We start from the raw sequence: 13,978 nt of genomic DNA on the forward strand, positions 1-13,978 counted from the left end.
GTTTTCACTTCACAGGTGTGTGCCTTATCAGGGTTGATTAGTGGAAGTTCTTGCTTTATCAATGGTGTTGGGACCGTCAGTTGTGTTGTCAATGAGAAGGTGTGTCCAACCTTTTGGCCTGAACCGTATATATATATTTATATATACTGTATAGTTATTTAACATTAAAGTTGTCATTACGGGACAACATTCTGTGTTTACTCCCTTATTTTGGTTATTCAATATTTTTCCCATTATTTATTTACCAACTATTTACTTTTACTTTTATTTTCATCCATTTATATCACAGAACAAACAATATGAATAACACATGTCAAAGGTTATATGTTATATACACCTGTATACACACACACACACACACACACACACACACACACACACACACACACACACACACACACACACACACACACACACAAATATATGTACCGTATTTTCCGCACTATTAGCCGCACCTAAAAACCACAAATTTACTCAAAAGCTGACAGTGCGGCTTATAACCCGGTGCGCTTTATATATGGATTAATATTAAGATTCATTTTCATAAAGTTTCGGTCTCGCAACTTCGGTAAACAGCCGCCATCTTTTTTCCCGGTAGAACAGGAAGCGCTTCTTCTTCTACGCAAGCAACCGCCAAGGTAAGCACCCGCCCCCATAGAACAGGAAGCGCTTCTTCTTCTACTGTAAGCAACCACCCGCCCGCGTAGAAGAAGAAAAAGCGCGCGGATATCACCGTACGTTTCATTTCCTTTGTGTGTTTACATCTGTAAAGACCACAAAATGGCTCCTACTAAGCGACAGGTTTCCGGTTCATGAAAAGACGCAATCTCTCCATCCGCACACGGATTACTATTTCACAGCAACTGATAATCCTGTGAACCGCACTGTGGATACAACGGGAGCACGTACGGTGAATATTCGCACCACAGGGAATGAGAAGTCATCCTTCACTGTGGTTCTAGCTTGCCATGCTAATGGCCAGAAACTTCCACCCATGGTGATATTCAAAAGGAAGACCTTGCCAAAAGAGACCTTTCCAGCCGGCGTCATCATAAAAGCTAACTCGAAGGGATGGATGAAGAAAAGATGAGCGAGTGGTTAAGGTAAGTTTAAGTTTACGCGAAGAGGCCGGGTGGCTTTTTTCACGCAGCTCTGTCCATGTTGATATACGTATGTTTGTGATTGCACATTTGCGTACATTTTGGGAGTGAACAGAGTTGTTAGAACGCTGGTTTTTAATATATTATTAAAGTTTGACTGACCTATCTGACTGTTTTTTTGACATTCCTTTAGCGCAGTTAGATGCGGCCGGGCGGCTTATAGGTGGACAAAGTTTTGAAATATGCCGTTCATTGAAGGCGCGGCTTTTAACCCAGGGCGCCTTATGGTGCGGAAAATACGGTATGAATTAAAACATAATATATTTATATCATTTACAATTTAATAGATATTTAATAGTCTCAATATATATAAATATTTATTAAACAAACTAAACTATTGAAAAATACAAAAAGTATTTTGGCAATAAGTAAACAGCATGATTAAACATAGTAAGCCTCTTCAGACATGTTGAATTGTGCACATGTGATGTAAAGTCATTCAATAGCATGAAGCCAACATGGAGACAAAGAGAAATAAACATGATTTTCTCTCCAAACGCATGGAGACAATAAAGTGTTGCACCTGACTCATCTGGCCGTGGAGAGGGATGGCAGTGATGCCAAGATTCCTCAACAAGAGCGCCACCCGCTGGGCATTGTTGCAGGTGCTGCAGAAGATCATGAAGGAGTTGCCAGCCAGCTCGTTGAGGATGGAGACCAGGTAACAGTCCTGCACCACACAACATGGTCACAGCACAGCACAGCACACAGGTGTGGAGTCCACTACCTTGAACTTGGATGGGATGAAGATGTAATACTGCTGCAGTTTATCTACAGTGGAATACTTGGTGGAAACGGCACACTTGACTGGGTCTTTAAGCGCCGCCCGCTCTAGTTTCTGGACCTGTATACGAGCCAAGGACGACAAGTTGGTGTGTGTGGGCACAAACGGACGACAGAACACTTCCATTACCTTTTTGGTCATAGTGGCGGAGAACAAGAAGGTGCGTCTGTCCCTGGGAATCACTTTCAGGATTTTATCCACCTGACCATTTCAAAAATCAATACTCCATCTATAGTTGGTGGATTGAAAACAATTCAAGACATTTCACGTCTCACCTCGGTCTCAAAGTCCATGTTAAGGATTCTGTCTGCTTCATCCATGACTAGAAACTTCAGCGCTCGCAATGAGAAGCCCCGCGTGTTCTCCAAGTGGTCTATTAGTCGACCAGGTGTGGCTGAAAACAGATTTGGGTATTAGACATGTAATATGTATTCCTTTATATGTGGAGGTCTCACACCAAGGAAGGCAGATATGGGCTAAAATCGTTACTGCTATATATATATATATATATACATATATATATATATATATATATATATATATGTATACATACATACATACATACATACATACAGGTAAAAGCCAGTAAATTAGAATATTTTGAAAAACTTGATTTATTTCAGTAATTGCATTCAAAAGGTGTAACTTGTACATTATATTTATTCATTGCACACAGACTGATGCATTCAAATGTTTATTTCATTTAATTTTGATGATTTGAAGTGGCAACAAATGAAAATCCAAAATTCCGTGTGTCACAAAATTAGAATATTACTTAAGGCTAATACAAAAAAGGGATTTTTAGAAATGTTGGCCAACTGAAAAGTATGAAAATGAAAAATATGAGCATGTACAATACTCAATACTTGGTTGGAGCTCCTTTTGCCTCAATTACTGCGTTAATGCGGCGTGGCATGGAGTCGATGAGTTTCTGGCACTGCTCAGGTGTTATGAGAGCCCAGGTTGCTCTGATAGTGGCCTTCAACTCTTCTGCGTTTTTGGGTCTGGCATTCTGCATCTTCCTTTTCACAATACCCCACAGATTTTCTATGGGGCTAAGGTCAGGGGAGTTGGCGGGCCAATTTAGAACAGAAATACCATGGTCCGTAAACCAGGCACGGGTAGATTTTGCGCTGTGTGCAGGCGCCAAGTCCTGTTGGAACTTGAAATCTCCATCTCTATAGAGCAGGTCAGCAGCAGGAAGCATGAAGTGCTCTAAAACTTGCTGGTAGACGGCTGCGTTGACCCTGGATCTCAGGAAACAGAGTGGACCGACACCAGCAGATGACATGGCACCCCAAACCATCACCCAACCATGCAAATTTTGCATTTCCTTTGGAAATCGAGGTCCCAGAGTCTGGAGGAAGACAGGAGAGGCACAGGATCCACGTTGCCTGAAGTCTAGTGTAAAGTTTCCACCATCAGTGATGGTTTGGGGTGCCATGTCATCTGCTGGTGTCGGTCCACTCTGTTTCCTGAGATCCAGGGTCAACGCAGCCGTCTACCAGCAAGTTTTAGAGCACTTCATGCTTCCTGCTGCTGACCTGCTCTATGGAGATGGAGATTTCAAGTTCCAACAGGACTTGGCGCCTGCACACAGCGCAAAATCTACCCGTGCCTGGTTTACGGACCATGGTATTTCTGTTCTAAATTGGCCCGCCAACTCCCCTGACCTTAGCCCCATAGAAAATCTGTGGGGTATTGTGAAAAGGAAGATGCAGAATGCCAGACCCAAAAACGCAGAAGAGTTGAAGGCCACTATCAGAGCAACCTGGGCTCTCATAACACCTGAGCAGTGCCAGAAACTCATCGACTCCATGCCAGGCCGCATTAACGCAGTAATTGAGGCAAAAGGAGCTCCGACCAAGTATTGAGTATTGTACATGCTCATATTTTTCATTTTCATACTTTTCAGTTGGCCAACATTTCTAAAAATCCCTTTTTTGTATTAGCCTTAAGTAATATTCTAATTTTGTGACACACGGAATTTTGGATTTTCATTTGTTGCCACTTCAAATCATCAAAATTAAATGAAATAAACATTTGAATGCATCAGTCTGTGTGCAATGAATAAATATAATGTACAAGTTACACCTTTTGAATGCAATTACTGAAATAAATCAAGTTTTTCAAAATATTCTAATTTACTGGCTTTTACCTGTATATATATATATATATATATATATATATACACACACACACACAGTACATGGCAAAGGTTTGGACACACCCCATTTCAATGAGTTTTCTTTATTTTCATGACTATTTACATTGTAGATTGTCACATCAAAACTATGACACCTGTGAAGTGAAAACCATTTCAGGTGACTACCTCTTGAAGCTCATGGAGAGAATGCCAAGAGTGTGCAAAGCAGTAATCGGAGCAAAGGGTGGCTATTTTGAAGAAAGTAGAATATAAAACATGTTTTCAGTTATTTCACCTTTTTTTGTTAAGTACATAACTCCACATGTGTTCATTCATAGTTTTGATGTGACAATCTACAATGTAAATAGTCATGAAACAAATGCCATGGGTGGATCTACACCTGACATCCACTGAAATGATACCAAGTACAAGAGCGTATCTAGTCGATACTTCTATGACAACAATATTTTTTTCCTTTTCTAAAATGTATATAATGTTTATAAAGTCAGTAAATATGTCCCTGGACACATGAGGACTTTGAATATGACCAATGTATGATCCTGTAACTACTTGGTATCACATCGATACCTAAATGTGTGGTATCATCCAAAACTAATGTCAAGTATCAAAGAAGAGAAGAATAAGTGATTATTACATTTTAACAGAAGTGTAGATAGAACATGTTAAATCAGAAAATAAGCAGATATTAACAGTAAATGAACAAGTACATTAATAATCAATTTTTTTACAGTTTGTCCCTCATAATGTGTACAAAATAATAGGTGTATAAATGACACAATATGTTACTGCAGACTAATTAGGAGTCTTTGTTTGTTTACTTACTACTAAAAGACAAGTTGTCTAGTATGTTCACTATTTTATTTAAGGACTAAATTACAATAATAAACATATGATTCATGTACACTAACATTTGTTGTTCAAATAAAGACAATAATGACATTTTTTGTGGTGCCCTTTGTTTAGAAAAGTATCAAATAGTATCTAAGAACATTTTGGTACCGGTACCAAAATATTGGTATTGGGACAACTCTACTTTCTATAGTGTTTGAGCATATGTTGAGTCTGCAAGTGGTTTGGCGTCACGAGGAACAAAGGTATGGAAATATTGTACCGTTTGACTTGACATGAATGGGAATACTGGTTCTTCTGGTCTTACCGATGACAATGTGGGGTTTTTTGGCCAACACCAAAGATTGGGACATCATGTCAATTCCTCCAACTACGACAGCTGCAGTAAACATGGGACAGGTGGTAACCAGGCACAGAATACTTTTGTGAACATCCTGGTTCTTTCCAGACTACGTACCACACTTGACACCGATGCTGGAACCCAGGGCCTCAAACTGCTCGGCGATCTGGAAGGCCAGCTCTCTGGTGGGGGTGAGGACCAGGGTGTGGAGCCTTTGTGGTGACGCCAGCAGTGACTGGAGGATGGGCAGAGCAAAGGCAGCCGTCTTTCCTGATCCGGTCTCTGCCAGGCCGATAACATCCTTTCCTTCACGGCAAGAAGATAAATATGAATACTAGAACAGGCTTGTACAAATGCTATATTATTGTGAAAAATAATATTATGCTAAATACACAGCATTTAAATCAGGGGTGTCCAAACTACGGCCCACCGACATCTTCTATTTGGCCTGCGAAACGTCATGAGTTAAATTAGGAATCTAATTAATTTCAACAGCCAGCCATTGTTACTGCAATTGTGTTTCCATTAAGTGGACAATGCAAGTAATTTGGGTCAATATATATATACATATATATATATATACACACACACACACACACACATATATATAAATATATGTACATGTTCACACATATATTCACATATCCATACAGTATATACACATACCGTATTTTCCGCACTATTAGCCGCACCTAAAAACCACAAATTTACTCAAAAGCTGACAGTGCGCCTTTTAACCCGGTGCGCTTTATATATGGATAAATATTAAGATTCATTTTCATAAAGTTTAGGTCTCGCAACTTCGGTAAACAGCCGCCATCTTTTTTCCCGGTAGAACAGGAAGCGCTTCTTCTTCTACGCAAGCAACCGCCAAGGTAAGCACCCGCCCCCATAGAACAGGAAGCGCTTCTTCTTCTACTGTAAGCAACCACCCGCCCGCATAAAAGAAGAAAAAGCGCGCGGATATAACCGTACGTTTCATTTCCTTTGTGTGTTTACATCTGTAAAGACCACAAAATGGCTCCTACTAAACGACAGGGATCCGGTTCATGAAAAGACGCAATCTCTCCATCCGCACACGGATTACTATTTCACAGCAACTGATATTCCTGTGAACCGCACTGTGGATACAACGGGAGCACGTACGGTGAATATTCGCACCACAGGGAATGAGAAGTCATCCTTCACCGTGGTTCTAGCTTGCCATGCTAATGAAACTTCCACCCATGGTGATATTCAAAAGGAAGACCTTGCCAAAAGAGACCTTTCCAGCCGGCGTCATCATAAAAGCTAACTCGAAGGGATGGATGAAGAAAAGATGAGCGAGTGGTTAAGGTAAGTTTAAGTTTACGCGAAGAGGCCGGGTGGCTTTTTTCACGCAGCTCTGTCCATGTTGATATACGTATGTTTGTGATTGCACATTTGCGTACATTTTGGGAGTGAACAGAGTTGTTAGAACGCTGGTTTTTAATATATTATTAAAGTTTGACTGACCTATCTGACTGTTTTTTTGACATTCCTTTAGCGCAGTTAGATGCGGCTTACAACACGGGGCGGCTTATAGGTGGACAAAGTTTTGAAATATGCCGTTCATTGAAGGCGCGGCTTATCACCCAGGGCGCCTTATGGTGCGGAAAATACGGTATATAATCACATACATACATAAACATATACACATATATAATATATATTAGAGATGCGCGGTTTGCGGACACAACCGCGGAGTCCGCGGATTATCCGCGGATCGGGCGGTTGAAATACATTTTTTTTTGATTTTATCCGCGGGTCGGGTCGGGCAGTTGAAATAATAAAAAAAAGATTTTAAATAGATTCAGGCGGGTGGCAGTTAAACCAATTGGTAAATATATATACATAGTTAAATGTTGTTACCCACATACGAAAAACGAGCAGGCACCTGCAGCATATGCCACAACAGAAGAAGAAAAAAAAAAAGAGATGGACACTTTTACGGAGCGGAGAAGGGACGCCTCGCCGGGGTCCGGGACCGAGGCCCCTTCCCCCGAGAGGGCCCCACCGGGAGCCGTAGCTGAGGCGATCCGCGAGAAGGGCCCGACGCACGTCCAGGGTCACCACCGCGCCCACCCCACCGACACCCCGCCTCGTCCGCCTTCGCCGCGGCCGGCGTCACACGCAGCAGCTAGGTAAGCAGCTTACCTGCCCGCCACCCCCGTGGCCGGGGGCTCGTAACAGGGGTCACTCCGCGCGCTCCGCCCGCGCAGCTTACCTGCCCGCCACCCCCGTTGCCGGGGGCGCGTAACAGGGGTCACTCCGCGCGCAGTGCGCTCACGAAAGGGGTGGGGCTCACCCTGGTTGATATAGACAGCAGCAGGACGGTGGCCATGGAAGTCGGAACCCGCTAAGGAGTGTGTAACAACCCACCTGCCGAATCAACTAGCCCTGAAAATGGATGGCGCTGGAGCGTCGGCACCATACCCGGCCGTCGCCGCAGCGAGACGCGCTTGGAGGTGCGCTCAGCGCGGCTCCCATATGATTGCGCACTGGTGTGCGTCTGGGTCGTGACAGCGTGGCACGCGAATGTCTGTGCTGCATTGGATCAGTCTCCTTTCTTTAACAGGCAAAAGCTTTATAACCTCACTAATGCCTTGCATCGTCTATATTAGATATATAACAACGGGCGGGTGCGGGCGGATGCGGTTCTGATTAAATGTTAGGTCGGGTGGATGGCGGACGACTTTCTGATGCGGTTGCGGATGAAATAATTGCCTATCCGCGCATCTCTAATATATACACACACACACTTTTAGCACGATGCATAGAAAACGGATGGAATGAATATTCCCATGATTGGAATAGAATTGAGGGTTTATGAGGAGATGTTACCTTGCAAGGCCACTGGAATAGCTTCCACTTGGATCTTTGTGGGAGTCTTCCATCCCAGTTGATCACAAGCCTCACAGAGCACCTCGGTGACTCCCTATTAGCGTAAAGACACATTTAGACACAACTGAACTGTTCACACTTTGTAACGTGAGGAAGAAACAATGTTGACATATTGTATTAGCTCCTGCTCGCTCTTGTATTTGGCGCCGACAGCAAAATGTTTTTGTTTTTGAAGTAAACCTACCAAATCCTTGAAGGTCTTTACCGCCTCCTGACTTTCACATACGAGGTCGTCATTGTTGTCGGGGTCGCTAACCGAATCTTGATGTTTATTGTCGGTGTTCGACTCGGAGCTTTTCTCCGCCATGCTTGTGTGTCGCCTCGACGTCTTCCACTCCACTGCGCAGATGCGGAAACACGTCATGTGGAAACCGCAAAGGTTCATGGGAATTGGTGTTTTTACGCAAAGGCGCCGCTTGATAAAAATGTTTCAATGTAAATGTGAATTATATCTCATCGGATTTTAAACCTATTCCACAAAATGATATTTAAAGTACTGCACACTAAATGTGTCTTACATTTCGCATTAACTTAAAGAAATAATTGACAGTTTTAGTCATACTTGCCAACCTTGAGACCTCCAATTTCGGGAGGTGGGGGGTGGGGCTGGGGGGCGTGGTCGGGGGTGGGGCGGGGCGAGGTTGGGGGCGTGGTTAAGAGGGGAGGAGTATATTGACAGCTAGAATTCACCAAGTCAAGTATTTCATACACACATATATATATATATATATATATATATATATATATATATATATATATATATATATATATATATATATATATATATATATATATATATATATATATATATATATGTATGTGTGGGAAAAAAATCACAAGACTATTTCATCTCTACAGGCCTGTTTCATGAGGGGGGGTACCCTCAATCATCAGGAGATTTTAATGGGAGCATTCGCATACCATGGTTTATATAGGGCACAGAGTGGGTGGGTACAGGCTGGCCTAGGGGCGTGGTGATTGGCTCATGTGTTACCTAGGAGGTGTTTCCGTCTATGGCGGCATGTTGTTACAATTTCGCTGCGCTTGTTGAGGGATGACAGGTCTGGACGGTAAATAATAAACAGTTTCTCTCTCAAGCATAGGTTGCATCTTTTATTACCACTATTGTAAGGTGTGCTGGATGCAAGAATTTGCCATGTTATTGAATATTCAACATTATTGTCTTTGAGGTCCCAAATGTGTTTGCTGAGTTCTGTGGTATTTCGCAGGTTTTTGTTCCTGAAAGAAGCCTTGTGATTGTTCCATCTGGTTTTGAATTCACCCTCGGTTAATCCTACATATGTGTCGGATGTGTTAATGTCCTTGCGTATTACCTTAGATTGGTAGACAACTGATGTTTGTAAGCACCCCCCGTTGAGAGGGCAATCAGGTTTCTTTCGACAGTTACATGCTTTGTTGGTTTTGGAGTCGCTCTGACTGGGGGTCGACGGCTCATTTGCAATTGTTTTGTTGTGGTTTGAGATGATTTGTCGTATATTGTTCATGCAGCTGTAGCTCAATTTAATGTTGTTCTTGTTGAATACTTTTCTTAGGTTGTTGTCTTTGGGAAAGTGTTTGTCAATCAGATTGAGGAATTTGTGTCCAATGTTCGTTGAGATGTTTTTGCTGTATGGGGGGTTGTACCAGATGATGTCGTTTCGTTTTCTGTTCTTTTTTGGCTGGTTTCCTGGCGTGGGTTCATAGATGAGGGTGAAATTGTATCCGCTTTCATCAAGGGCTTTTTGGTACGTGGGGGTTGCTTGGTCAAATTCAGCTTTGCTAGATGACAGCATCGATAGCCTTTTATTGATTCCGGTAGGTATTCTTTTCGTGGTGGTGGGTGGGTGGTTGCTGTCATGGTGCACGTATTGGAGTGTTGTGTTGGGTTTCGTGAATGGTTGGTAGCTGTTATTTCTCAGGTTGAAAGTGACGTCAAGGAAGTTGACGGTTTGCTTGTTGGCTTCAATCGTGATCCGTAGGCCGTTCTCTTTGAAAATTTGGCATATGCGCTTCTTGGTATTCTCGCTGCTCCTATATATATATATATATATATATATATATATATATATATATATATATATATATCCTGAAAATATGCAAACAAAACTGTGTTTAGATAATTGATACTTCAAACTTGCATAAATAAATATTAAGGAATATAACATAACTTGGCTTCTGAGAGCTTCAAAATGTAATGAATAAAATGCTAAAGTTGTTGATAAAAAAGCAATTATTTTAATAATTAAATATGGTAATTTTAAATGAATTATTAGGATAATTTAAAATTAATTATTTCAAATATGTTTATTTTAATGTATAATTCTATGGCTGGATGTAATAAGGAGTCAGAAAAAATACAAATAAAAATACAATTAATTTTGATGTTTTTAGCAAAATATAGTAAACATTTATTTAGTTTTGTTTTTTTTAAATTAATAAATATATTTATTTTTAGGTAAGATAAACATAATAATACAATTTATCTCTAGTCTGGATGATTTACTTCTTGTCACCCTGTTGTCCTCCCGTCTGAAAAAAGGAGCTGGAGGGGGCGTGGCCTCCAGCTCCGGCTGAAAATCGGGAGATTTTCGGGAGAATATTTGTCCCGGGAGGTTTTCGGGAGAGGCGCTGAATTTCGGGAGTCTCCCGGAAAATTCGGGAGGGTTGGCAAGTATGGTTTTAGTAGTAACAGGCATGTTTTACAAAATAATTTGACTGTAGCTATTATTGCAATATGACGTGAAAATTGTAACTTAGAAATGCTTGTCAACATTATTATGCTCCAAGCAAAAAATCCATCCATCCATCCATCCATTTCATACCGCTTGTCCCTTCCGGGGTCCAGGCAAAAAAATGTTCGACATAAATGTCGATTTATGAAAGTAAAACCTTAATTTTCTAATTGGCTTAATAATTTAAAATAATCAATTAAATCTTGGAAACTGATTACAAATACAAAATCCCTTAAATTGATTTTGTTCTTGCATAAATTTTAAGTGATTTAGATTAGCCTTTTTTTGTCCGTTTGAATTGTGTATCTTATCCTATTTTTTAATTAACTATTTATTGTTATTATTTTTATATTCTATTTGTATTTTCTTTAGTTGTCCTTCCTTCACATGTTTTGTGAAAGATGGTATTTGCTCAATTTGATGTTTGGATTTGTTGAAATTTGTTGAAAGAGTGCCTTGGTTTTTGTGTACATTGAAAATATGTTTGTATGTACATTGTTCAATAAGAAATAATATATATATGTATATATATATATATATATATATATATATATATATATATATATATATATATATATATATATATATATATATACATACATACATACATACAGGTAAAAGCCAGTAAATTAGAATATTTTGAAAAACTTGATTTATTTCAGTAATTGCATTCAAAAGGTGTAACTTGTACATTATATTTATTCATTGCACACAGACTGATGCATTCAAATGTTTATTTCATTTAATTTTGATGATTTGAAGTGGCAACAAATGAAAATCCAAAATTCCGTGTGTCACAAAATTAGAATATTACTTAAGGCTAATACAAAAAAGGGATTTTTAGAAATGTTGGCCAACTGAAAAGTATGAAAATGAAAAATATGAGCATGTACAATACTCAATACTTGGTTGGAGCTCCTTTTGCCTCAATTACTGCGTTAATGCGGCGTGGCATGGAGTCGATGAGTTTCTGGCACTGCTCAGGTGTTATGAGAGCCCAGGTTGCTCTGATAGTGGCCTTCAACTCTTCTGCGTTTTTGGGTCTGGCATTCTGCATCTTCCTTTTCACAATACCCCACAGATTTTCTATGGGGCTAAGGTCAGGGGAGTTGGCGGGCCAATTTAGAACAGAAATACCATGGTCCGTAAACCAGGCACGGGTAGATTTTGCGCTGTGTGCAGGCGCCAAGTCCTGTTGGAACTTGAAATCTCCATCTCCATAGAGCAGGTCAGCAGCAGGAAGCATGAAGTGCTCTAAAACTTGCTGGTAGACGGCTGCGTTGACCCTGGATCTCAGGAAACAGAGTGGACCGACACCAGCAGATGACATGGCACCCCAAACCATCACTGATGGTGGAAACTTTACACTAGACTTCAGGCAACGTGGATCCTGTGCCTCTCCTGTCTTCCTCCAGACTCTGGGACCTCGATTTCCAAAGGAAATGCAAAATTTGCTTTCGTCAGAAAACATGACTTTGGACCACTCAGCAGCAGTCCAGCTCTTTTTTTCCTTAGCCCAGGTGAGACGCTTTTCGCGCTGTTTCTTGGTCAACAGTGGCTTGACACGAGGTATGCGGCAGTTGAAACCCATGTCTTTCAAGCGTCTCTTGGTGGTGGATCTTGAAGCACTGACTCCAGCAGCTGTCCACTCCTTCTGAATCTCCCCCACATTTTTGAATGGGTTTTTTTTCACAATCTTGACCAGGGCGCGGTGATCCCTATCGCTTGTACACTTTTTCTGACCACAGTTTTTCCTTCCCTTTGCCTCTCCATTAATGTGTTTGGACACAGAGCTCTGAGAACAGCCAGCCTCTTCAGCAATAACCTTTTGTGTCTTTCCCTCCTTGTGCAATGTGTCGATGGTTGCCTTTTGGACAGCTGTCAAATCTGAAGTCTTCCCCATGTTTGTGTAGGCTTCAGAACTGGACTGAGAGACCATTTAAAGCCCTTTGCAGGTGTTTTGAGTTAATCAGCTGATTAGTTTGTGGCACCAGGTGTCTTTTAATTTAACCCTTACACAATATTCTAATTTTGTGACACACGGAATTTTGGATTTTCATTTGTTGCCACTTCAAATCATCAAAATTAAATGAAATAAACATTTGAATGCATCAGTCTGTGTGCAATGAATAAATATAATGTACAAGTTACACCTTTTGAATGCAATTACTGAAATAAATCAAGTTTTTCAAAATATTCTAATTTACTGGCTTTTACCTGTATATATAAAGTGAATATTTTCATCTCATTTTATATGGCCTGTGAAAGCCTGGAAATAATGTGTCAATAAAGCACTTCATGTTTCATACTAAATCTGTTTGTTCCATTTTTACAGAGAATACATGTGCTGCCTGCAATTACAAATGTTTTAAACTTTAATCAACAAATATCAAGAATTGCAAAATTAAAAAAAACAATACTTTAATAATCTGCTTGATTTAAGATGTCAAACCAAGTTATTCATCATGTTGTGCACAGTAAGAATGACAACATATTTTACCAGTGGCGTTGCTCACCTCGGCCTTCAGTGATGTCCTACTTAGTCCGACTTCACCTCTCAGAATACCGTAATTGATGTCACCACCCGGACACGGCTGGAGATACTACACAAAAACACACTACTGAGCATTGGACCACATCAACAGTGTACTAAGCGGCCTATTTTCCGGCGCATTTAACATTAAATAAACCCGCTTCAGTAATTAAAACTTATCTTACGTGGTACTGTCAAAATTAAAGAATAAACATGAAAAAATAAAGAAATAAAATATTTTAACTCACAATTTGTAGCACCCATTTGACGGCGTATAAGCCAGTGGTACCGTCGCACTCGGTTGTTGGTCCGGTGTCGGCCGACCTCGTCTCACAAGATGTAGTTCCTCTTAAGTATCCGTCTTGAAGTATCCTTCTCTGTGAGTACCAGTGAGTTTCTATGATTCCGGTGCCACTTCCTGTTTTGGCAACTTGCGATTGGATACTCACTTGGGACTCCCAAGTGAGTATCCAATCACAGCTAGAAGGCCT

At 40.7% G+C, this 13,978-nt stretch overlaps 1 protein-coding gene across 1 annotated transcript in view; it reads right to left on the bottom strand.

The window, feature by feature from the left end:
* Positions 1-8,607, bottom strand: part of ddx47 (DEAD (Asp-Glu-Ala-Asp) box polypeptide 47) — a 19,816-nt gene extending 11,209 nt beyond the window's left edge. The window contains exons 1-8 of the mRNA XM_061973880.2: positions 8,407-8,607; positions 8,163-8,256; positions 5,418-5,606; positions 5,268-5,339; positions 2,220-2,338; positions 2,074-2,145; positions 1,888-2,004; positions 1,684-1,830 (exon numbers count right to left, since the gene is read on the bottom strand). Coding sequence (XP_061829864.2) covers positions 1,684-1,830; positions 1,888-2,004; positions 2,074-2,145; positions 2,220-2,338; positions 5,268-5,339; positions 5,418-5,606; positions 8,163-8,256; positions 8,407-8,607 — 1,011 coding nt within the window. The remainder of the gene's footprint in view (positions 1-1,683; positions 1,831-1,887; positions 2,005-2,073; positions 2,146-2,219; positions 2,339-5,267; positions 5,340-5,417; positions 5,607-8,162; positions 8,257-8,406) is intronic.
* Between the last annotated feature and the right edge of the window lie 5,371 nt (positions 8,608-13,978).

This window comes from Nerophis lumbriciformis, linkage group LG22, assembly GCF_033978685.3.
Source record: "Nerophis lumbriciformis linkage group LG22, RoL_Nlum_v2.1, whole genome shotgun sequence".
Taxonomy (NCBI): domain Eukaryota; kingdom Metazoa; phylum Chordata; class Actinopteri; order Syngnathiformes; family Syngnathidae; genus Nerophis; species Nerophis lumbriciformis.